This window comes from Leuciscus leuciscus (genome assembly GCF_965113295.1).
Source record: "Leuciscus leuciscus genome assembly, chromosome: 23".
Taxonomy (NCBI): domain Eukaryota; kingdom Metazoa; phylum Chordata; class Actinopteri; order Cypriniformes; family Leuciscidae; genus Leuciscus; species Leuciscus leuciscus.
Window position 1 is genome coordinate 32,250,168 of NC_138747.1, and position 26,795 is coordinate 32,276,962.

General features: G+C 43.4%; 1 protein-coding gene across 12 annotated transcripts in view; it reads left to right on the top strand.

Annotated features, from left to right (window-relative positions):
• The window catches only part of atp2b2 (ATPase plasma membrane Ca2+ transporting 2), a 186,452-nt gene that overhangs the window by 153,361 nt on the left and 6,296 nt on the right, over positions 1 to 26,795 (top strand). For 5 of the 12 annotated variants that reach the window (XM_082156376.1, XM_082156373.1, XM_082156378.1 and 2 more), the window contains 8 exons: positions 2,623 to 2,802; positions 5,024 to 5,111; positions 13,969 to 14,075; positions 15,051 to 15,242; positions 17,969 to 18,182; positions 20,128 to 20,339; positions 20,604 to 20,711; positions 21,546 to 21,731. In XM_082156376.1, the coding sequence (XP_082012502.1) occupies positions 2,623 to 2,802; positions 5,024 to 5,111; positions 13,969 to 14,075; positions 15,051 to 15,242; positions 17,969 to 18,182; positions 20,128 to 20,339; positions 20,604 to 20,711; positions 21,546 to 21,731 (1,287 nt within the window). Of the gene's footprint in view, positions 1 to 2,622; positions 2,803 to 5,023; positions 5,112 to 13,968; positions 14,076 to 15,050; positions 15,243 to 17,968; positions 18,183 to 20,127; positions 20,340 to 20,603; positions 20,712 to 21,545; positions 21,732 to 22,733; positions 22,906 to 24,825; positions 24,972 to 26,795 lie in introns of all 12 variants that reach the window. The other 7 variants (XM_082156379.1, XM_082156374.1, XR_014202070.1 and 4 more) reach the window with 6 other exon arrangements.

Sequence of the window (26,795 nt, forward strand, 5' to 3'; positions counted from 1 at the left end):
GGGGATGGAGAAACACACCCAGATTAGCTTCGCTTAAACAGGCGTATAATAATTTGGGTAAATGTGTAAGCTAGATTTATGACTATTTTTTCACATCTTCATGGACACCACAATGATTTCCCTCGTGTGTTAATGTTTTTCCTTGTAATAATGTATGGTTTTCTAAAAATGTGAACTGCTGCGTCTGTGTAGATGAGAGAAGCAAAGTGTGTGTGTGTTGTGCATACGCTACATTATGGCCAAGCATGCGCTCTTAAAATAGCCTCTGAATAACGCGCCACTGACTTTAGACGAGGTTTCTCCTGGTCTGTGGCGGAATTGTTTTCTGGAACTGCAAAATAGCACCAGGGAACGTTTGCGCCGGAACACGCCTCCTCTTTTCTCTGAACCGCCCCCGGGAGCGCACGTTCATTCCCTAATTTACCGACGTGCGTCTGTGGAGGGAAAAGTCTGCTGTGCTTCGGGTGAGAAATAGGAATGATACATGCGTCGCTGTACAAAGTCACTTGCGCTGGGTGTAAGATAGGGCCCGAGGGGTTTTTGTCTTGCAGAAACACTATCCAGTGCATGTGGTTTGAGATTGCAGGATAATATTGGGAATCGGTAGAGATGTTGCATCAGATGTGATATTGTGAAAGAGTGGCCCGGTTCTCAAATGATCTTTCATCTTCACGCACGGGGACTGAAGAAGCGTCTATACTGATGCATTATTTAACCTCTTCTTTTCATCCGCTGTTTCTTTGCTCTCGTTCTCCGTCTCTAGAGCCACGCTCAGTAATTGTCAGTTTGTTGAAGGCTTCTTTCAGAAAGAGGAATAACAGAATATATCAGCATGAATGAAGGAACACTGATGAAGGTCTGACTGCAGGGTGAATCCTCTGTTGTCCTGCTTTGGATTGAATGGGTTTGTGCAAAAGCACTTTGAAAACTCGTTGACGATGGTGACACAGATTTGGCGTTCTGTTACCTGACGGGACACGTGAGCCATTCCTTTCCCTAATAAACAGCCGAAACCTAAGGATCTGTAAACAAATCCATTAGTGTTGAATGTCTAAAGTTACCGCGTCACCTTCCTCTGCCGTGGTGTTTTATTGATGAGGCTCTTCCTCTTCTCCTGATGAGTTTAGCGGGACCGGCTCGTCTTCATGTTTCTCAGAAATACTTCAACGTCTAGTCAATCAGATATCATCTATCGCTTTAGTGTCTAGACCAACATCTATCTATCTATCTATCTATCTATCTATCTATCTATCTATCTATCTATCTATCTATCTATCTAGCTATCTAGCTAGCTATCTATCTTATATTTTCAGTGCTTCAACTCAATCTTATTTCAGTTTATTGCCAACATTTTTAAGGCAACATTTTTAATTTGCGTTCAGTTTAAGTTTTTCAACTAATATTTACATTTCATTTTATTTCAGCCTAATTGCAATTAACAGAATAATAAATAAAAAAAGTTTTAGTTAACGATAATTACCCTGATATATGCTGTGTGTGCAATAGATTCAAATTGCGCATTTGACTTCCAAATATTTTAGATTCCCACTGTCTAAATAACTCACATCGCTTGATTCAACATAAATCTGAATGAAGACGACCACAAAATCATACTGGAAAAAAAGCTTCCTAAACCCAGCCTAGAGTTTGCTGGTCTGAGCTGGTCTGAACTGGTCTGAGCTGGTCTGAGCTGGTCTGAACTGGACTGAGCTGGTCTGAGCTGGTCTGAACTGGTCTGATCTGGTCTGAGCTGGTCTGAACTGGTCTGAGCTGGTCTGAGCTTGTCTGAACTGGTCTGAGCTGGTCTGTTGGCTGGTTTTAGGCTCTTACTCCTTCAGATGAATCATTCTGTCTTTTGTTGCCTGAGAAATCCAGCACTGCATACAGGATTCCCGCGGGTCCTTGAAATCCTGGAAAGTTTTTGAATCTGAAGGAAAAAAAAATTCAAGGCCCTGGAAAATTTTGGAAAATAAACACACACAGATACACGTCCTTAAAAGTGCTTGAATTTATTTTGTGCAAAATTCCATATTATTCTCTCCGCTCCGCTAATGTGTTATTTTGCCAACACTTCGTGGCCTATGCACACTAGCTTGCTTGATTTACATTAGTTACGCGCAGTGGTTAAAGTGGGATTTGGCAGGTGGGGGAACCCTCAAATTTTGTGTAGGTGCAACAGTGAAAAATGACTCACCGTGGAACAACATATTGAGTAGCCTATCGTGGTATAGCAATACTTTTTGGGACAAGAGTGTTACTGCGGCACCAAGTATCACAATACTTATTTACTTGATATTTTAATGATTGTATTTTGGTCCAGCTACATCTACACTGATATAATGACGATACTAAATTGCTGAACAGCACAATATGAAACACACTGTATATTTAAACATGAAAATGGTAAGTCCAAAACTGACTGAAATGTTAGGTAGTTAGAGGGGCTAACTAGGCTAGAGGGGCTAACAGGAGCTCTTTGAATTCCTCCTAATGAGCGCTCACTGGTTTCAGTGGTGCCAGTAGAGGAGTCAGGAGAGAATGTGTTCTCATTCACTGCTGCACTGCGGTTTACCCTTTCCTCTGGAGCGAGCTAATGCCCGCTGATACCTCTTGTGCCCGCAGGTGCCCGACGCCATCCTGAAATGCCAGCGTGCTGGAATCACTGTGCGTATGGTGACAGGAGACAACATCAACACGGCACGAGCGATCGCTATCAAATGTGGCATCATCCAGCCCGGAGAAGACTTTCTGTGCATCGACGGGAAAGAGTTCAACAGGAGGATCAGGAATGAGAAGGGAGAGGTACTCATATCAGGACAATACATCAAACATAACCAATCAAGCTCTATGGACAGCATTTGTGGCAGAATATCAAATACCATAGAAAATAAGAAATAATACTTTATAAGTAAGGTACGAATCTCTTTAAGTAATGGTGCAACAATATCAGATTTTCTACATCGAGAGTCAGAGACATTCACATTCTGAGACAAAGATCTGTGTAGTGCAGGATGAGTCATTCATATTTTTCCTGTGTTTTTCTAGAAGAGAAAGACTCTGTCACATAACATGTGAGTTGTTTGCATATCATTTAGATAAAGCCACTCACACATGCATACCCAACTACATTACGAAGGAAAACCCGAGAGAGTGGATGAAATCCCACAATATGTATTTGTTGCTGAAGAAATTTACATTTCCACTTTAATGAATCTGAATGAATTATTAAAAAAATTGGTTTAAATGAATGATTCAATGACTCACTCATAACGACTTCACTTCATTACTGAATGAATCAGCGTTTTTGAACGAATCTCTTGAATGAATGATTCAATGACTCACTCATAACGACTTCACTTCATTACTGGATGAATCAGCGTTTTTGAACGAATCTCTTGAGTGAATGATTCAATGACTCACTCATAACGACTTCACTTCATTACTGCATGAATCAGCGATTTTGAACGAATATCTTGAATGAATGATTCAATGACTCACTCATAACGACTTCACTTCATTACTGGATGAATCAGCGTTTTTGAACGAATCTCTTGAGTGAATGATTCAATGACTCACTCATAACGACTTCACTTCATTACTGAATGAATCAGCGATTTTGAACGAATATCTTGAATGAATGATTCAATGACTCACTCATAACGACTTCACTTCATTAATGGATGAATCAGCGATTTTGAACGAATCTCTTGAGTGAATGATTCAATGACAAATACATTTGTTTACGGTCACGTGTCACCACCTACTGGTGTAACAATGTAATTGATACAGTCTTTATTTCAAATGGTGATTTACTCTATTTTGCTCTCTACCGTAGACATCAGTGTTTATATCTAAACTATAAACTTTTATCTCAGTACTTCTGTGATAATCTGAATGATTGTAAGACAGAATTAATGATACTGTGTGTTAAAGACTGTTTGTGAAGCTGTTTCACATCTATTCATGATAACGGCTCTCTCTGGATCAGAACTCAGATCTGAATGTTCGCTGTGATTGTACATGTCAAAATTTTAATAGACATAGAGCATTTAGGAATGAGATTGTGTTTGAATCGAGATTGCGATTTTTATTTATTTATTTATTTTACAATTAATCGTGTAGCCCTACAAGGTCCTAAAGCATTTTAATAACAAATCACAATGATGGCGATCATGTGTAAACGGCAACAGAGATACAGTATAGTCACATTTAAAATCAAAGTCTAATTTCAACCTCTAAATAAACTTTAAGGATTTTGAAAAGATGATCAGTATTTAGGAAATTCCACTATTTGTGAGAGATATGGCCTGGAAAGTTACTTTCAAAAGTAAAGCATTACAATATTGCATTACTCCCCCAAAAAGTAACTAATTGCATTACTTAGTTACTTTTTATGGAAAGTAACATGTCTTTCATGCATTTGTAAATCAGTGCTGACACACACCTTATAGGAATCACGGTATGTCAGTAAGCTTAAAATTCTGCTTTTAAAGCCTTAGCAACTCTGGCCTCATGGAAAGTGCATTACGATAGACATGCTTTTTGCTTTTTGCATTGAAAAACACCAAAGGCCGAGTTGAAATGACTGTCGGTGGTAATCAACATCACTGCACAAATGCTGTCGAGAGAGCTTAATGCATATTGAACCCAGAGCAAATAACCGTCTGTGGCCCTGATGCTGTTGCGTTCCAGGACTCGCATAATTTATGGGGCTTTTTTATTATGTTGTGATTACATTAGTCGCATTTATACTCTCTGCAAGTAATGCACTGCTGTTATTGATGTAGACAGTTATTGAACACATTTGATAGGTGGCCATTCAAACAAACAAGCCAAATGTGAATGATTAATACACTGTCAAATCATTTATACTGTATGTTAATGCAGTGACTTCTCTGATGAATGTTGAACCTCATTACAACAAGAAATGTCATGTTTCATGTTATATACGACTGGTTATTTTGCGTATCCCCTGGCACCATGATGGACGCCTGTCTCAGATGTGGGTTTCTGTCTCTCACAGGTTGAGCAGGAGCGCATTGATAAAGTCTGGCCTAAACTGCGAGTGCTTGCCAGATCCTCGCCGACGGACAAACACACACTGGTCAAAGGTGAGTGATAGTGCATGAGCACCTGAGCACCAGTCTCATTCAGAGCTGTACACTCTCAGAAAAAAAGGTTCAAAAGCTGTCACTGTGGCGGTACCTTTTCAAAAGGTACACCTTTGTACCTAAAGAGTGCATTTTTGTCCCTCAAAGGTACATATTGGTACCAAAAAGTGTACATATTAGTACCTAAATGGTACATATTAGAACCCTTTTGAAGGGTACTGTCCCAGTGACAGCTTTTGTACCTATTTTCTGAGAGTGTAGCAACCCGGTCTCATAGCACGCATTGTATTTATCATGCAATTTACACGCGAAAATTTGTTTTTACAAGCAATTCAGACATGTTCAACATTTCTTACATTATCACAGATTATTCGCTATAGTTTAGAAAATGTAATAAAATAGGACAAGAACTCAGAGTTATCAGATCAGCTGATGCAGTTAAAAAATGTATTCAGACACCAGATATCATTTTTGATATGTTTTACTAGTGTGTGCAGGACACTATAGTTCATTACTGTAAGCGAGGAGAGCAAAATACAGTAAACTGTGACATATTATACCCAAATATTCTTCTTACAGGGACTACCAGTAACATTTGAGACCAAAAATGATTCAGACACTTTGAGCTGATCATGTTTTGCTGAAGTGTTTTGTCTTTAATTGCTAATGCTCTTTTTACACACAGACTGAACACAATGAAGCATTGCTCAGTGATTGGTTGAGCTAAACTGGTATTATTTAATTGTGTAGTTAAATTTAACAGCTGACAGATATTCAACATAATTCATGTGTGAGACAGTCTAACAGAAGGATGGACAAAACCAGTGCAATACTGTATGATACGCACTGAAAACCCCTTGGGTAGGGTTAGTGGCGAGGGGTACGTGCATATTACCATGCACGCGAAAACTGCGTATCAAATGCACGTAAAAACACATTTTTGCGTATAAATTGCACGATAAATCCAATGCGTGCAATAGAGACACATTTCATGAGATCAGGCTGGCTGTACAGACCCTGTTTGTGTGTCTTTACATTTTTGTGAAGAGGCACATCGAGAAACTTGAAGATCACACAAAAACAACTTATTTCTTGTATGTTGCTCTCATAAAATGTCAAGCCACTTTCTAATGAAGCTTATGCAATTATGCTCATGTCATCTTCAACCATTACAAAGTGGTTCTGATGAACAAGAACTGACCTTTCTAGATTAATAATCCACTTGAGTTCATGAACATTGGCATTTACAGCCACAGTGTGTTAGTAAAGCGATCCGGACTCAGATCTGTGATGGTTACGTAAGGCTGAAGTTACAGGATAATTAACACACTGTAAGTAAATGTTGTGCTGTAATTACATCACTGGTGGATTTCATTTCTAGGCGTAATCGCTTGATTGTCCCTGATGTTTTCACATCACATTGCTTTAATGCGGGCAACATATGGCTGTTCGTTATAAGTGTTAAATGTAATTTATTCCAGTAAATGAGTAATTTAGCAACATCTGATGTTGATTATTTTTTAAAGAAATTAATATTTTTATTCGGCAAGGATGCATTGATGAAGTGCACTAAACACAAGTATGAATATATACATTTAAACCTAAATATATTAATTATATTTATGTCAAATTAAATAATTATATAATTAACACTTTATATTTTGGTAACACTTTAGTTTAGGGTCCAATTCTCACTATTAACTATAGTTGCTTATTAGCATGCATATGACTAGGATATTGGCTGTTTATTAGTATGGTAACACTTTACAATACGGTTCATTAGTTAACATCAGCTAAGAATGAGCAATACTTCGGCATTTATTAATCTTAGTTAATATTAATTTCAACATTTACTAATACGTTATTAAAATCAAAGGTTATTTTAGTTAACATTAGTTAATGCACTGTGAACTAACATGAACAAACAATGAACAGCTGTATTTTTTATTAACTAACATTAACAAAGATTAATAAATACAGTAACAAATGTATTGCTCATGGTTAGTTCATGTTAGTAAATACATTGTCTAATGTTAACTAATATTGCACATATTATTCTACATCCCATATGATCCTACAAATACCTGCATTAACATCCTTACTAACTATTAATATGCAGTAATCAGGAGTTTATTGAGGCAAAAGTTGTAGTTAATAGTGAACATGTGTTCCCTTTCGTGGTCACTCCGAGTTACGTCGGATGACGACGATTGGGGTTTCGCTTAGAAGCCTATCACCTTCGAGTATATAAAACGAGCCAATGGCAATGAAATGCCATGGGTCTGCGGAATTTGCCTAGCGTAACTCCGCCCGCCGCAGGGGGTATAAAAGGAAGTACGCTGGCACAATGCAGATATGTTTTCGCTTCGGAGCCAAGAGTTTTCTTCACTCCTACAAGCTATTCTGTATCATCTTCACTCTACGAGACGAGCGGCTCTTCAGTGTGTTGGTGTGACGGCGTGTTCCAGCGAGATCGCATTGCCTGCTGCTGATCTGGGCAGTGATCTGCCGACAGTGTGTGTGTTTCTCCCTGGGCGCTTCAGCACTCTGCTGAGCTTTTCCTCTCTCTAAAAGAGCTGCACGAGGCACGTCTTTTTCAAGACGGCTCGCCCGTGTATTTACTGGATGTGGGCGCGTGATTCATCTGCCTAACGGTCACGAGCGCTGTTTCGCGTGTTGGGCTGATTCACGCTCGGCAGCGCTCGTGGGTGAGTCACGTTTTCTCTGCGGGAATGTGACCATCGCGATGTTTATAGATCGAGACTCAATGATCCCCGTGTGGGTAGAGTCCCCTCTGCCACACCCCAATCTATCTCTTCCTCGAGAGGGGATACTTTGGCTGGTGGCCAGGGTGATCTGAGGGTTACAGTGTGGCATAATACCGACGAGCATTCCTCGGGCCACGCCCCCCTCCACATCGCAAACCGTGGGGCTTCCGTGTGTACCTGGTTCTTCTTAGGGACCCAGTGTTTTCATTCGGGGCTCCAGCAGGTGGTGTCATGTCACTCACAGCATCACAAGGCGGGCTTGATTCCTCTGGAAATGAGGATTCGACTGCGTTGCCTCCCTCTGGAGTGTCAGCGTTAGTCGAGTCAGATCTAGAGCTGATGGCCATGCTTTCCCGGGCAGCTGAAAGCATCGGCTGGAGTGGCGCCGCCCTCCCCCTGAGCGCTGTAGGCTTCCCGGATGTGCATCAGGACGCTTCCGGCCCGCGGGCGTCCTCCGCCTTCGCTGCACTCGATCGCGTGGCGATCATGGGCTGTATGTTCTCTGTCACTATCGTGGCACAGGCATGCAGTGCTGTGTGTCGCCTTCGCCTTCGAGGCAGTGCTGACTCGGGAGTTCTGTCGGAACCGGCCGCAGTGGAACGCTAGTCCTTCCCTGGCCAACACTGACAGAACGCGGAAACTCGACCACGCCCCCTTGCTGGGACGCTATGCCTCCCATGCCCGGCTTGGTCGTTCCGCCGCGCACACTACTGACCTCGCTCTCGGGCGACATCGGTACCTGCGTGATCCTGGGTCAGGTGGTGTCCACTAGAGTGGTCCAGACATGGGCTCAGCCAGGTTGATGTGAGGGGGTCTGAGAATTCATTTTCTCAGCTCCCTCATGTCCCAGGCTGGGCTCCTCGGCGGTGTGGTTGAGGACTGTACCCTACAGTTTTTGACCCCCCCCCCCAGAAGCAGACTGAGGCCTTCTGCACCGACGGTCATCCGTCCGTGCGGTCTCCTTAGTCTGCTTCCCGCCGAGGCCACCTCCATGCGGCTCCTCCCCTCGGGCCTTCACTGGCCATGAGCAGGAGGAGGTCGCAGGAGGGCGGCGCTGCCCGTCTCCGCCCCTTAGACTGCCACGCCAGCCTAAGCAGCACTCTTGAAAAGCCCCGCGGCCCGCTAAACGCCAGGCTAAGCGGCGCTCCTGAGACGGGCAGCTCAGGATTGGCTTTCTTTTCTCTACAGGAGGTGGTAGCAGGGCCACTCCTTCCCCCGGTGGAGGGCCGGGGGAGAATCTTTTGTTCTCCACTCCCCGCTGCTCGTCCCACGACGGGCAGCACCCTAATGTGGTTAAAGAAAGAATCGAAATTCCCAATCCTGAGCCTACAGAGTCAGAGGGCCGCAGTGCGCGCCACCCTCGGGTCCCGCCACTGCCGCCCTCCTCTGTCCCAGAGGTCTGGGATGACAGCACGCGCCGCCCACGGGCCACGCTCCTCTCATCCCCCTCTGTCGCCAGACCCCTGCCAGAGCACGCCCCCGTGGGACGCGCGCCCTCCCCTGGCCTCCTCTGGCAGGACGCGGTTAATGACCGTGCCCCCGCACAGGGCCGCGATGCCACCCTCGCCGGTGCCGGTCATTCCGCCTCGCTGCCCCACCGACGGTACGTCTGTGGTTCGTATGACCCCGCTGGTGCACTTTCTGGAGGCCTGGCTAGAGCTTCCCAGACTGTCCCGCTGGGTCGCGAGAACCATCAGGCTCGGCTACGCGATTCAGTTCGCGCGATCTCCTCCCCGCTTCAGCGGAGTCCGCTTCACTATGGTCGGTGGCAATGCCCCTGTCATGAGAGCGGAGGTCGTCACCCTGCTGGCGAAGGGTGCGATCGAGATTGTCCCTCCAGCCGAAATGAAGTCCGGCTTCTACAGCCCTTACTTCATTGTACCCAAGAAGTCCGGTGGGTTACGGCCAATCCTCGACCTGCGCGTCTTGAACCGCTCCCTTCACAGGCTGCCGTTCAAGATGCTAACGGCCAAACACATCCTCCAGTGTGTGCGGCCGCAGGATTGGTTTGCAGCGATCGACCTGAAGGACGCTTACTTCCATGTCTCCATTTTACCTCGACACAGACCGTTTCTACGGTTTGCTTTCGAGGGGCAGGCATACCAGTACGCGGTTCTCCCTTTCGGGCTAGCCCTGTCTCCTCGCGTCTTTACGAAGGTCGTCGAGGCAGCCCTTGTTCCCCTTCGGGAACACGGGGTTCGCATCCTGAACTATCTCGACGACTGGCTTATCCTAGCTCACTCTCGAGACCAGGTTTGCGAACACAGGGACCTAGTGCTCCGGCACCTAGTCCGTCTGGGCCTTCGGGTCAACTGGGAGAAGAGCAAACTCTGCCCCGTGCAGAGGATCTCTTTTCTCGGTATGGAGATCGACTCGGTCGCCATGTGCGCGCAGCTTACGAGCGCGCGCGCGCAGCCACTGCTGACTTGTCTTCGTCAGTTCGAGGACAAGAGTGCGGTTCCACTGAAACTTTTTCAGAGGCTCCTGGGGCATATGGCATCCGCAGCCGCAGTAACGCCGCTGGGATTGCTTCATATGAGACCGCTTCAGCTTTGGCTTCGCGATCGAGTCCCGAGGTGGGCATGGCAACACGGCACGCTCCGAGTCCCAGTGACTCCAGCCTGCCGTCAGACCTTCACCCCGTGGGCGAACCTCAATTTTCTACGGGCCGGAGTGCCCTTAGAACGAGTTTCCCAGCATGTTGTTGTGTCAACAGATGCCTCCAACACGGGCTGGGGCGCCATGTGCAATGGTCATGCTGCCGCGGGCTCCTGGACAGGACCCCAGCGCCTTTGGCATGTCAATTGCCTCGAGTTGCTGGCTGTACGTCTCGCCCTGCACCGCTTCCATGCGCTGCTCAGGGGCCAGCACGTACTAGTCCGATCAGACAATACCGCAACAGTAGCGTACATCAACCACCAGGGTGGTCTACGCTCCTGCCGTATGTCGCAACTCGCTCGCCACCTCCTCATATGGAGTCAGAAGCATCTGAGGTCGCTTCGAGCCATTTATATCCCGGGACACCTGAACCAGGCGGCCGACGAGCTGTCTCGAGTTCGGCCTCTCGCTGGAGAATGGCGACTCCATCCCCAGACGGCCCAGCTGATTTGGGATCAGTTCGGCGACGCACAGGTAGACCTGTTTGCCTCCCACGACTCGTCCCATTGCGACCTGTTTTACTCCCTGACCGAGGGCACGCTCGGCACGGATGCACTGTCGCACAGCTGGCCGCGGGGCCTACGCAAGTATGCGTTTCCCCCAGTGAGCCTTCTTGCGCAGACCTTGCGCAAGATCAGGGAGGACGAGGAGCAGGTCATTTTGGTTGCCCCGTATTGGCCCAACCGGACCTGGTTCTCCGAACTAGTACTCCTCGCGACAGCACCTCCCTGGCCAATTCCTCTGAGGAAGGACCTCCTTTCTCAGGGACGGGGCACCTTATGGCACCCTCGTCCCGATCTTTGGAACCTCCATGTGTGGCTCCTGGACGGGACGAGGCAGGTTTGAGTACCCTACCACCTGCGGTGGTGGCTACCATCACTTCCGCTAGAGCATCGTCCACGAGACATGCCTATGCGTTGAAGTGGAACCTCTTCGTCAGCTGGTGTTCTTCTAAACATCAAGAACCCACGAAATGCCCGATCAGTGTCGTGCTTTCCTTCCTGCAAGATGGGTTGGAGCGAAGGCTGTCTCCCTCCACCCTGAAAGTGTATGTTGCCGCCATTGCCGCACATCACGAAGCAGTTGATGGTAAGTCTCTGGGAAGGCACGACCTGATCGTCAGGTTCCTGAGGGGAGCGAGGAGACTAAATCCTCCTCGTCCTCCCTTCGTACCCTCTTGGGACCTCTCAGTGGTTCTAACTGCCCTGCAGAGTGCTCCATTTGAGCCTTTACAGTCAGTGGAGCTTAAGTTCCTGTCAATGAAGACAGCGCTCCTGGTTGCATTGGCCTCCATCAAGAGGGTAGGGGACCTGCAGGCATTTTCGGTTGACGAAGCGTGCCTGGAATTCGGGCCGGCTAACTCTCACGTGATCCTGAGACCCCGGCTTGGATACGTGCCCAAGGTTCCTACCACACCCTTTCGAGACCAGGTAGTGAACCTGCAAGCGCTGCCCTTGGAGGAGGCAGACCCAGCCTTGGCACTGCTCTGTCCAGTACGCGCCCTCCGTGCTTACGTAGACAGAACGCGGTGTTTCAGGACCTCAGACCAGCTCTTTGTCTGTCATGGTGGGAAGCTGAAGGGAAAGGCTCTCTCAAAGCAAAGGTTATCCCACTGGATAGTGGATACCATTGCTTTGGCATACCAGCAGCAAGGTCGTCCGTGCCCCCTTGGTGTGAAAGCCCACTCCACACGTAGTGTGGCTTCCTCTTGGGCTCTAGCGCATGGCGCCTCGCTAACAGACATTTGTAGAGCTGCAGGCTGGGCGACACCCAACACATTCGCGAGATTCTATAATCTCCGAGTAGAGCCAGTTTCTTCTCATGTACTCGCTTCAACCAGCCGGTGCTAGATTCTGCTCAGGTGTCTTCGCTTGCTCGCCATTCCTCTCCACGGACGGGATACGTGCGATATTTCTCTCAGGTGAGTCTGATAAGCTCTGAGTTTCCTCCAGCACTGGTTACGTCAACGCCTGAGTTATGCCAATCTGCCATAACGCAGCTTTTGCGCTTGACTAGGTGCCTCCATGTGCATGGTTCCCCCTCTGGGCGACCCCCACATGTGTATTCCACTGTAAGTCTCCTTGTGAGCGTGTGTCTTTCCCTTGGCAAGCCACCTTGCCACCCCTGGGGTTTAAAATTCCACCTGCGGCTGGACACCCCAGTGATTTTCCATATGCAGCCCTCTGGGTCATATGTGTATTCTAAGTCCCCCCCATCAATGGCTGGGCATAACTGCATATTTCTCTCTGGAGATATGCTTCCCAGTGTACCTTGGTATCCCTGTGTTAAGTAGGACTCCTTCGTTCGTGCTAGTCTCACAACAGGGAGCTCAGACTTACGCAGGGCACTGGAAGACAGCCGAGGTGGCGTGATTAGACTGGAACCCCAATCGTCGTCATCCGACGTAACTCGGAGTGACCACGAAAGGGAACGTCTCGGTTACGGATGTAACCCTCGTTCCCTGAGTGGGAACGGAGACGTTACGTCTTCCTGCCACTTCCGCTGTACCGCTGAAAAACGCCTGGGGCTAGTCTCGGCTCCTCAGCGAAGACATATCTGCATTGTGCCAGCGTACTTCCTTTTATACCCCCTGCGGCGGGCGGAGTTACGCTAGGCAAATTCCGCAGACCCATGGCATTTCATTGCCATTGGCTCGTTTTATATACTCGAAGGTGATAGGCTTCTAAGCGAAACCCCAATCGTCGTCATCCGACGTAACGTCTCCGTTCCCACTCAGGGAACGAGGGTTACATCCGTAACCGAGACGTTCTCCAAACTGAAGTGTTAGCATTTGATGGCAATAAGTTCAGTGATGTTAAATAATATTTTTGTCTTGAATATAAATCGTTTAGATGTTACCATTTGTTTTATCATTGTAGATAACAGCCATTTTGATTCCATTCCATCACATTCACCGTGTCATTTGTTCATTTTATTAATTTGGTAACACTTTACAGTAAGGTTCATTAGTTAACATTAGACAATGTATTAACTAACATGAACTAACAATGAGCAATTCATTTGTTACTGTATTTATTCATCTTTTTTAATGTTAGTTAATAAAAATACAGCTGTTCATTGTTTGTTCATGTTAGTTACTAATGTTAACTAAACCTTTGATTTTAATAACGTATTAGTAAATGTTGAAATTAATATTAACTAAGATTAATAAATGCTGAAGAAGTATTGCTCATTCTTAGCTCATGTTAACTAATGAACCGTATTGTAAATACCATTAGTTTAGCTTGATATTGCACAATGCACTAGTCACATAAGCAATGCTTTTGTCTGATCAAATGTTCAGGTCATGCAGAGATGTTCTGGAGTAATGTGTGTGTGTGTGTGTGTGTGTGTGTGTGTGTGTGTGTGTGTGTGTGTGTGTGTGTCTGTGTGTGTGTGTGTGTGTGTGTGTGTGTGTGTGTGTGTGTCAGGTATTATCGACAGCACTCTGGTGGAGCAGCGGCAGGTCGTCGCTGTAACCGGCGATGGAACAAACGACGGACCGGCTCTGAAGAAGGCAGACGTTGGGTTTGCCATGGTGAGAACCCATCACACACACACTCGAGTCTTGATCTTCACAAGCTGCTCAAACACAGCCTCATTTTCACATTCAGTCCGAGCCCAGAGCGCCCCCTAGTGTGAGCCGTTGCTTTTACTCCTGTTTTCAATTGACTTACATAAGGTATAAAACAGCCTGTGTCAGCACTGCCACACCATTTCTATTTCCATAAGTTTAGAGAGCATATTCCTGTGTTCCTGCTCATCAAACTGACACCAGCTGTGGGATTTACCATGGTTTTATTGTCAGCCGTGTCTTAGGAGAGAACAGTCCCTCAGGCCAGTCTTTACACAACACTAACAGTGTGTGTGGAGAAACATCTTCTCTCTTTACCCAGACACTGCTCATCACACACTGTCCACATCAGGGCTTGATCTCGCTTCACTTTCAGATTCATTGGTGTTCTCTGTTTAGTCCTAGACTCAGTTTTAAAGAACACTTTACGCCTAAAAGGTTCTATATAAGAAGATTGTCTCAAATTATTGCATTATAGTTTCACGTTTAATGGGTTTTTCCATTTTTTTTCTAGTGATAAAGTATGTTTATGAGCTGTTTAATTCATAAAATTGACTTAATATAAACATTTAATTAAAACAAAACACACTAAATCCATAAAATGATGGGAGCCCTAAAAGGTTCACGTGCAAACAGTCCAAAAATATTATTTCTTATTGTTCTCTTTTGACGTTAGGCTAAAAATAAAATGACCTGGGGCCAGTTGCAATAACTTTCCTATTTAAATAAGACTGATCTAACTTTTTATGTAACTGACTTAGAAAAAAATAACTTTTTAGGACTAGTTCTTGACAGATTTTGTGAAATGTAATCTTAGTAATGCATATTGTTTATGGTTTGGCATATCCTGGTCATGGTAACATTAACGAATGAATAAATGATCTTTGTCACTTCGGATCAAACGAGCGATGTGAAACGACAGGGCTTGTGTCTCGACAGGGAATCGCAGGCACAGATGTGGCCAAAGAGGCGTCCGACATCATCCTGACCGACGACAACTTCTCCAGCATCGTGAAGGCTGTGATGTGGGGACGTAACGTGTACGACAGCATCTCCAAGTTCCTCCAGTTCCAGCTCACCGTGAACGTGGTGGCCGTGATCGTGGCCTTCACCGGAGCCTGTATCACACAGGTCTGTGCCTCATGTGTGTGTGGGACTCGCAGCGAGTGTGCTGTTATTAGCGTACAAGTCAAGTCAGCTTTATTCATACAGCGCTTTTTACTGTACAGAGTGTTTCAAAGCAGCTTTACAGAGATAACAGGAAAATAATGCACAGCAGATCTAGAAGAAAATAGCATCAGTCCAGCTTAAGTACGTTCAGTGATGGTTCATTTCTGTTTTAAAAAAGTTATTAATTTAGTTCTGGAGAAAACCGTGATGTCATCATCCAGCTCAGTTCAGTTCTCATATAATTGTGTCAATGCAGGAGATCAATTATATTGTTGAATATTAAAGGGATACTCCACTTTTTTTGGGAAATAGGCTCATTTTACAGCTCCCCCAGAGTTAAACAGTTGAGTTTTACCGTTTTCGAATCCATTCAGCCGATCTCCGGGTCTGGGGGTACCACTTTTAGCATAGCTTAGCATAGATCATTGAATCGTACAGGACCATTAGCATCTCTCTCAAAAAAAATGACCAAAGAGTTTAGATATTTTTCCTATTTAAAACTTGACTCTTCTGTAGTTACATTGTGTACTAAGACTCTCATTCCTGCGTAATAATCAAGAATTTTTTACTGTTTTACTGTATTTTTGGTAAGTTAAATCAGCCTTGGTGAAACTCCTTTCAAAAATATCAAAAATCTTTCTGACCTCAAACTTTTGAACGGTCGTATAACTGATCTGGCACCATTTGTATTACGGACGTGAATAATCCATCAAAGCGTCTTACATGCAACCTCAGAGTAACGCTCTGGCAACCATCCAGCGCGCTAGCATTGTAGCAGAGACTTCTGTGCATTTTCTTCATACTTTAAAACCAGTGCTAACACATATGAGACGCCTTTGACAAGACGATAGATCTGACCTACTATGAAATCTCAAATTAGACTATGGAGAGACATAGGGCACTGGCAAAGAAACCATATTAGATTACTAGGCCAAGGCCAAAGTCTTCATCCCTGTGATCTAAAATAGCATTGTTTAATTTCCTAGAGGATCGCTAACCTAATAAATGATGCAGCACTTCTAAGAGAAAGAGGTTAGACTGTGTGAAGATACCCTGATGAGAAATCATGAGGAAGATCTCAGTTTCAGAGTCTTTCACCAGTGTTATGATACACATTGATGACTAGCAAAGTACGATGCATCGTTGAAGAAATCAACTAGCTAGTCACGACTGTTTCCCGAAACCGTATTGTCGCAAATTGGTCGTTCAACCACGCTGGTTAATGACGTCACGCAGATGTTGGAGTAATAATACTTTTAATTAATCTGTTTGAGATCAAATTAATGCTAGATGTTTTGCTATAAATTAGACATGACATCTATTTTGCTTTATTTCCAGATTCAATCATAGGCTCGTTCTTACACTAAGGGCCCTATCTTGCACCCAGCGCAATAGACTTTGTACAGCGACGCATGTATCATTCCTATTTTGCACCCGACGCACAGCGGACTTTTCCCTCCACAGACGCACGTCGGCAAATTAGGGAATGATCTTGCGCTCCCGGGGGCGGTTCAGTGAAAAGAGGAGGCGTGTTCCGGCGCAAACGTTCCCTGGTGCTATTTTGCAGTTTCAGAAAACAATTCCGCCACAGACCAGGAGAAACCTAGTCTAAAGTCAGTGGCGCGTTATTCAGATGCTATTTTAAGGGCCATAATGTAGCGTGTGCACAACACACATACACTTTGCTTCTCTCATCTACACAGAACCAGCAGTTTTCATTTTTAGAAAACCATACGTAATTACAAGGAAAAATATTAACACACAAGGGAAATCATTGTTGTGTCCATGAAGATGTGAAAGAATAGGCATAAATCTAGCTTACACATTTACCCAAATTATTATACGCCTGTTTAACCGAAGCTAATTTGAGTGTGTTTCTCCATCCCCAATGTCACTTCTCTGTGTTTTACGGCCCTGACGAGAACGTCGGTCTCCTCGGCTGTGAACCGCTCCTGGCGCGCGTCTGGCAAATCCGCCGTTATAATAGCCATCCGCCATGGAACAAGCGCGCCTGCTCTTAAAGGGAATGTGAGATGACGCTCTGATTGGTTTATTTCACGTTACGCCCAAACCACACCTATGAGTAATGAAGCTACTTCAGACCAACACATTTTAGATTTGCGTCGGGCGCAAGAGTCATTTATCCCGCCGGTATAATAGCAACAGCGTCCGAGATCCGCCCACAAAGTTACTTGCGTTTCGCGTTTGATACTCGCGTTTCAGATCGTTAAAATAGGGCTCTAGAGCTCGTTCACACATGCGCACTCTTCAAAAACGACGCTTTAAATCTCTTGACAAACTAAAAGACGTAAATGACATTTGTATGTATTCTAAATAAAAGATATAGATTGCACTGAATGTCAGCTTGCTTATTTTGCTCAAGATCAGGATTTATTGAGTCCACATGTCATGCAAACTAGAAACTCTGCTTCTAACCACAAGTCGAGATCTAGATCTGTTGTTCCAAACACACAACTCTGTGATGCTGTTTGTGAATGTTCGTTAGAACGATGGTTTTGGGAAACACACACTCGTTGAACTATGCTGATAAGGACAGAACTTGCAAACATAGTTAGCTATCGATGCTTTCGGGAAACACACCGTCTGGAAAATAACATCTAGCTCAGTTCATCATGTCTCACTGCTATAAACGCTGTGTTTTAAGCTGATTGTATGTTCTTCTTCAGGATTCTCCTCTGAAAGCAGTGCAGATGTTGTGGGTAAACCTGATCATGGACACGTTCGCATCTCTGGCTCTGGCCACCGAACCGCCCACTGAGTCTCTGCTGATGAGGAAACCCTACGGCCGAAACAAACCCCTGATCTCCAGTACCATGACCAAGAACATACTGGGCCACGGTGTGTACCAGCTCACCATCATCTTCACGCTGCTGTTTGCGGGTAAGTTGCGTTATAGGTGAAGTATGAGCTGCACGATTAATAAGTAAAAGATCGCGATCTCGATTCAATCATCCACACGATCTCATTCCAAAATGACAGAGATTCACGGTATCATTAATTCTGTCTTACAATCATTCAGATTATCACAGAAGTACTGAGATAAAAGTTTATAGTCCAGATTTAAACACTTATGTCTATGGATCAAAATAGAGCAAATCTATCTTCAAATAACGTAATTGTATCAAATATCGTTACACCAGTAGGTGGCGATAAGTTACAATTAAAAATGTATTTGTCATTGAATCATTCATTCAAGAGATTTGTTCCAAAACGCTGATTCATCCAGTAATGAAACAAGTGAAGTGTTTATGAGTGAGTAACAATTTTTTTAAAAGAATTTATTCAGATTCATTAAACATTTTAAATAGACTACAACCATTAACATTTTGTCAGAAGCTCTTGTAATTTACGTGTTATTTTGTTTAGTTGTTTGTTCAGAGTGGTGGGAGAATCGTGATCTCTAATTTGAAACAAAAAAATCGTGATTCACAATTTATCCAGAATCGTGCAGCTCTAATGTGAAGGAAATACATTTATGCTTTCATGCTGGAAAATGCCTAATAAGTCAATTGTTTGAAGACGAAATTGAATTACGAAATGACAACCCGTGACGTTCATGGCAACAATACTCAATGTTTAACAATGAACATTGAACAATAGCAACAATGTTCATGGCATCAATGTCTCCGCCGCCACGGTAATAAACTCTTAAAAAGAGAGGCATTTTGGATGTTCAATTTACAAACCATGTCCCCTCTAGGTTTAAATGAAGATTATGATCTGTCTTGTTTCTTATAAGTTGTTGTTGTTTATGTGTTTTTTTTTTGTTTGTTTTTTTATGGGCACAATGTTCATGAATGGCATTTCTTGCTTGATGTGTTATTGTTCCCATTAATTCCTGTCCCAGATGGAAATGTATATCGGTATCGGTTTTGGATTCACCGATAAATGGTGCGATCTTGTGGGCGTTTTGAGAATTGTATGTAGATGTGTCAACAATGGTGGTCAAAGGTAAATTATCTTGCCTCAAAAACAGAAATAAAAGAATAAATAAATATCGGTTCTGTATATCGGTTATTGGGCACATAAACACGGAAATAATTGGTATTGGAATGGGTTATAAAGAAAAACAATATCGGTCGATTTCTAATAAAAGCATTGCTTACGCACGCTGTAGTCTTTTTAAAAAAACACATGATTTTATTCGCTTTTTGTTTAAAATTTTGCTTTTTTATGAAACTTACCCACATCAAATTTTGATAAAAAAAAATCCATGAAGCTAGAATCATTTCTGTTTGTTTGTTTGTTTAAAAACAGTGACTCTATTCTTTTGATATATCGTATGTTCAGATATTCATCCAATAAAATATTCTGGGGGCCATGACATTTTTGTGAAAATGATCAAAAACTGCAACTTTTTTTTAAAAGTTGGTTGGGAAAGAGTTAAAGGAATAGTTCACTTCAAAATGTTTCAAACCTGTGTGAATTTCTTTCTTCTGCTGAACACAAAATAAGATATTTTGAAGAATGTCAGCAACAAGACAGTTGATGGACCCCATTGACTTCCATAGTAGGAAAAAAATACTCTGGAGGTCAATGGGGTCCATCAACTATTTGCTTCCCGACATTCCTCAAAATATCTTCTTTTGTGTTCAGCAGAAGAAAGAAATTCACACAGGTTTGAAACAACTTGAGGGTGAGTAAATGATGACAGAATTTCCATTTTGAAGTGAACTATTCCTTTAAGAGTTCTACGAGGAAGTTACACTTTTTACAAATCAGAATCTCGTAATTACAGTAATTCCGACATGGTGTGAACGCACACACGTTCATATAGGATGTGCATATAGGATTATATATAGATAGTGTCTTGTGTTGTGTCCAGGTGAGCAGATCTTTGACATCGACAGTGGCAGACACGCGCCGCTTCATTCTCCTCCATCTGAGCACTACACCATCATCTTCAACACCTTCGTCATGATGCAGCTCTTCAACGAGATCAACGCCCGCAAGATCCACGGAGAGAGAAACGTGTTTGAAGGCATTTTCAGAAATCCCATCTTCTGCTCCATTGTCCTCGGCACTTTCGCCATTCAGGTACCAAAGTCTTCTCTGTTCAAATAGGTTTTTCAGACAAATTGCCATTGATTGTTTCCAGCTAACAAAACATGTTTTGTTCAAGTTCCCATTAAGTTACGAAAATGTTATTTCTGAATGTTCTCTTTGTAAATGTTAATTTACACAAACCGAGAAAGTCAAAAGGTGTTAGGTTGTGCCCCGCTCTCTCCTACAGTTATAAACATACTTCACCACACCACTTTATTAGTTCTACACGGTTCCATTTTAACATTTGGTTTTTAGATTGTAATCATTCAGTTTGGAGGGAAGCCGTTCAGTTGTTCTCCTCTGGACCTGGAGAAGTGGATGTGGTGTGTTTTCCTCGGGCTGGGAGAGCTGGTCTGGGGTCAGGTAATACTGTTCAGTATTCTTTCAGATCTTTTTACCAGCACAGCTGTACGGTTACCCAGGTGTTTCCACGATCTATGAGCTTTTTTTTTTCTTCCCACAAGCTAGATAGATATAGACCACTATATCTCACTGAATCCTATATGCAGTGAGCCTCATGTGAACTGGGTTATTGCAATAATAGTGTTTATTTATAATGTGGAATAACTGTATTTATATGCTGCCAATTACCATGTGCAATATCATTATTTATATGCTGCTGTCAAACTCTTTTTAGTGTTATATTTCAATGCACGTTGTAGCATTTTTTATAATATTTGTATATTTTTATGAGCCATTGGAACGGACGAATTTCGTACAGTTGAAATGTACAGTTGAAAGACAATACAAAGCTTTCTATCTATCTATCCATCCATCCATCCATCCATCCATCCATCTATCATCTATCATCTATCCATCCATCCATCCATCTATCATCTATCCATCCATCCATCCATCCATCCATCCATCCATCTATCATCTATCATCTATCATCTATCCATCCATCCATCCATCCATCCATCCATCCATCCATCCATCCATCCATCCATCTATCTATCCATCTATCTATCCATCATCCATCCATCCATCCATCCATCCATCTATCTATCCATCATCCATCCATCCATCCATCCATCTATCTATCTATCTATCTATCTATCCATCATCCATCCATCCATCCATCCATCCATCCATCCATCCATCCATCTATCTATCTATCTATCTATATGGAGTTTCTTGTTTTTTTGGTGCTGTCCTGTTCTGAAACCTGTCATGCACATCCTCACTCTTGGTCAGGTTATATCAACAATCCCGAACAGCAAGCTGAGGTTCCTCAAAGGAGCTGGTCGTCTGACGCAAAAGCATGAGATGACGGCCGAGGAGGAGATGAACGAGGACCAGGAGGAGATCGATTACACCGAGAGAGAGTTACGACGAGGACAGATCCTCTGGTTCAGAGGCCTCAACAGAATCCAGACTCAGGTTAGACAACCGCTGATAATCTATGGAAAGTTACACGACTGCCTGAAATATTCAGCATGAATTCTGTACTGAAATGGCATCTGTAGGAAGAAACCATACTTATGCTTGTACATCAATTGTGTTTGTAATTATGTACTTGAGATTCAACCATCTGCACGGCTGGCAGTGTGTTTTATAGTCAGATTTAGATCGTGCGGAGGTTGAACCGCAGCTCAGCTCTGCCAAACACTGGCATTACTGGCACAAACATCAGCGCTGATCGCGAGACTTTTGTTCTGTTGCATAAATCATGTGCTGTCGGTACACCTTTCATGAAAAACACTGTCATAGTCCAACCGAATAGTCACCGAAGTCAGAGTTTTAGAAATAAATAGCAGTGTAAATCTCAGTACAGTTCTAATCGAATGCATAAATTATGTTTTTTTTTAAAGAAAACGTTTAAATATCACATTTTGGTGATCAAAGAGGAGTTTTAAGGGATAAAATAATTGACTATAGGGGGACTTTAATTTTTAAAAAAAAACATTTTTTTTCAACAAACCTTCTCAGTCCACAAACATGCTCCTCGCAGGCAAAAATCCTGTGAACAGAAAAACATCCTTATTCTACATATCAGCCGTTTGTCCAATAAGATTAGAGGATCACTAACTGTAGTATAATGCACTGCATGTGACAACCTGCATGCTGGAGTTTAGTAGTGGCATGCAAATCATTTACAGTGAATTGTATTGCCTGTTAAATGTATGTGATATGATAACAGTGCTCTCCTAGGCGTAACGATGCAGTCCTGCGGTGAGGCTCGTGAAGATGAAGGCGTTCATCATCATCAGCAACGAGGAGGACTTTTCTAAAGCCATCAAAGCCTCAGTGCTAATTTAATATGATGTGTTTAATGTGTGATGAGGGCCTGTCATAGTCTTCTAAACCATGTCCGTGTGATGAAGGCATTGGTCACGTCTTTGACGCGCTGTGCTCCGTTTATTTCTCTCCCCCTTCCTGCAGATCGAGGTTGTGAACACGTTCAAGAGCGGGACTTCATTTCAGGGGGCTTTGAGACGCCAGTCCTCCACCACCAGTCAAAATCAGGATGTAACCAATGTTTCTAGTCCTAGTCACATGTCCTTGTGCAATGCTCTTTCCTCTCCTACCAGCACTGCTGCTGCTCCCTCTGGGCGTGAGTGACACTCTTCTTTGGGTGTTTGTCAGGGATGCCCTTGAAACTGAAGTGGGCCAATCACAACGACGAGCACAGAACTGTAAATCAAAATCAGAAAACAGGTCTATGAATAAATAAATAAAAAGCCAAGATATCTGAAACAGTGGCAACACTGGGTAAGATGCCACAAAACACGTGGCCCCCTTTAAAAAATGCTGGGTTGTTTCAACCAAATGGGTCAAATATGGACAAACCCAACCATTGGGTTAATATTTTTAATTACATTTTTAACCCAACGGTTGGGTTTTTCCATACTTGACCCAAATTTGGGTTGAAACAACCCAGCATTTTTTAGAGTGTTAATGTAGGTCCGTAAAAACCAAAAAGCAAAGTAATACCTTTTAAACCAATGGTGCCCAATCCTGTCCTTGGAGATCTACTTACCTGCAGAGTTCAGATCAAACCCTGATCTGTAATTATCAAGTGCTCCTGAACATCTTATTTAGCTGTGTGTGTTTAATCATGGTTGGAGCTGAACTTTGCAGGAAGGTAGTACTGTGTCTGAAGTCGTACCCTACACCCTCGTTCACTATTCCCTACATTAGTCCACTTGTATAGTCCACTTGAAGGAGTGGATGAAAATGATTGAGTGAATTCGGACACTGACTGCGCCCGAAGGGCTTCCGCTTTTCCATAGTTTGTGCTTGGGGTTTGATATTAACTTTAATAACTTTGCAAATTGGCAGCTCCAGTAATAATGAAAATATTTGTCTTGAACTATGTCAAGAAAACTATGTATAAACCTACATTAAACAATTTAATAATCAATTAAAAATGAATTTCTACATGTATGATACTACGCCATCTTCTGGTCAAACGCGGGAGTTCATTCGACGCGCGACCCTCACAGTGCATTATGGGTATTCTCTAGCTGATGAGCATACATCGGTTGTACATTCGTTATTGCGGTGCATTGTGGGATTGAATGAGTGAGATAACATCCACTATGGTTTCTGAAACCACTACAAATGGCTGTTCCCTCAAATAGAGCCTAGATCTCTAGTTACAAGATTGGGCACCCTAGTTTAAGACTGATCATTAAACAGTAAATGTCATGAAAAAGGCATTACAGGGAAGCAGCTCTGCAGCACAGATTCTAGAAAGACGCTTTTCTCTACAATCTGTTGCAAATATTATGCTGCATTAATGTTGTGTCAGGATTACCATAATTATGAGAGAACGGCTACTCAGAGCTGTACACATTCACTGACTCAGAAATTATTTGTTTCTATGGCAACATCAAAATGGATTGATGTACGGCTTTGTTATTGACAACAAAATCCTTAATCACTACATTAGTTCACCTCTATATGCTCTCACAAAAAATAAATTGCATGAAAAACAAAGAGAGCACATACCACATTATGAGCTGTAATAAAACAGCATAAAATTCCCAGTTTCCAATATTTTCAATGTACAATACATGATTTGGCATGAATGCAGGATTACCTGGCCTTGGACAAGTTTGCAATATAAAGTCATTTAGTAGACATGTTAGTGTGCTTTTTCCTTTAATTTATTAAAATTAGTATAAATGATGACGTTATACTAGTTTATACATATTTTTTTGGTATGGACTCTAACACTGGACTCTAAGTCTGGCTCTAACAGCTACAGCAGAAAGATCTGACAGACATTTCTGATCAGGAATTACAAACAGATACCCTTAAGGTCCAAAAGGGATTGGGCATGACACCGGAGTTCTCTAACAGTTTCTTATTAGACATAGACGATTAGCGTAATTGTCAAAGGGCATCCCTGAAATCTGCTTTGCTTCTGATTTCCTCTTGCTCTTCATGTCACAGTTTATCAGATCATCTTTAACCCACTTCTCAGAAGAACATATGTTTCAATGTACCATGTGTTTGTTTTCCCCAGAGTGCTAAGAGCCCTGGACTAAGGGTGCAGCCTACGAAGTGAATTTCAGGTTGTGAGTCCCTCCATTGTCCGTCGCAAAATTGATGTGAACTAATATTCCACCAACAAACTCACCAGGCTGGGTAAACATTCAAGTATAGCCAACGGTACCATTCCCCACTCAGCTTAAGCCTGACATGTTCTACAAAATGCTCTAGGTTGCATTGTTGAAGTTACTCTATTGATCACGGGAGACTGTTTTGTTCCTTTTTTACTTTTTTCCCTCCACACAGATACGGAGACGTGTGAAGAGAGTGGCGCTTCCTCCCCATAGTCTTGTCTTATTTGTCGTCTGTTTGATGTAGATCCGAGGCCACAGCGACCCATTATGTCTCATGGCTTTACTCTGTTGGTCATGTAGTCTGCTGTGTGATGCTGACAGTTGCAGAATCTCACTAAACGTTAGGCCAGTCTTCATCTATGTGATTCCTTCAGACATTTGTTTTCATCTGTCATTCAGACCAGTTTGTGTTGGCTTTGTAAGTTTGCTCTTAGCTTGGTTGAAGTGTGCTATTTCGCTACAGGAGAAAAGGTTAGAATCGAGTTTTTTGGTTGTTTGATGTAGGATTTTGATAATTTTATTCCAGCAATCATTTATGGTGGGGCCAATGTAGGCGTGAAATGGGCTTCAGTTATGGGCCCTACATGGGTTTGCCCATGGGTTCGATGTCAAACCTATCTGAATTAGCCACAATATAAACTAATTACAATAGGGCCAGCATGGACCCCTTGTGTGGCCCATACTGGGGCTAATTCCAATAGGGCCCAGCATGGACAAACCCATGGAAAAAACAATTTGTGGCCCATACTGGGGCTAATTCCAATAGGGCCAGCATGGAACCCATGGAAAAACCCATGTGTGACCCATACTGGGGATAATTCAAATAGGACCAGCATGGTACCCATGGAAAAACCCATGTGTGGCCCATACTGGGGCTTATTCCAATAGGGCCAGCATGGAACCAATGGAAAAACCCATGTATGGCCCCATATCTTAAGCACATATTGTGCCTACATTGGCCCCACCATTATATGATGGTTGGTATGCTTAGCATGTCAGTAGTTGGTGGTATCATAGAGGCTCTGTTCCAAACCCTAGCGAAACCCTCTCCATTCGTTTGCTTAGGCAGCTCCCTTCTAACGGGAGGTTCACATGGACAGTGAATAAAAGGCCATTTTCAATTGGGAGGTGATGGGAGGCGTCAAGAGCACAGTAACTGCTATCAGGTCATAGATGCAGGGATATCATTTGAGTAGGAACGTCTAGTACTAATCAACAGTACAGAGAATTAGAGACCTACATTTTTTTTTTACTGTCATTAGGGGCTTTCGCACCGGCTAGTTATAGGAACTCGGCTAGAGGAACTAGCCAACATGGTGGTCCCTCGAGATCTTTTCCCTTAGGGTCATTTTCCTGGTTTCATTCGCACCGCCAGTAGGAACCCTGCCACTCTCGTTGTTGCGAGGGACTTTTATTTTGATGGCACTGAGAAAGCCAGCCTAAGCACACTGCGCTCCCATTCTATGTCTTCATTAGATTACGATCTGTTTAATAATCCTATCTAATACATCATTATACCTGTTAAACAAACACAGTAAACGGTATACAAAATGTATTATAGCATTTGCCATGTGGTTGATGCCTAATGTCGCTAGGACTTGTCGTGTTTTGCTTGTTCCCTTTAAAGCTTGTTCCATTTAAATTATTTGGATCTCCTCTTTAGCGTAAAAGGTTTAGAAGTGCCTGGACTTCGGTGTCGGTCCATTTTTTGCTGTTTTCCATGTTCATGGCGAATGGTGGCTGCCGGTGTTTCGGATGCGTTCGTCCAAGACCCTACTCTGAAGTAGGAGCTAATTTGAGCTAATTTAGCTAATTTAAAAGTCCTGTCTTTAAAAACAGTTCTCCTGCTTGCTTTGGCCTCCATCAAGAG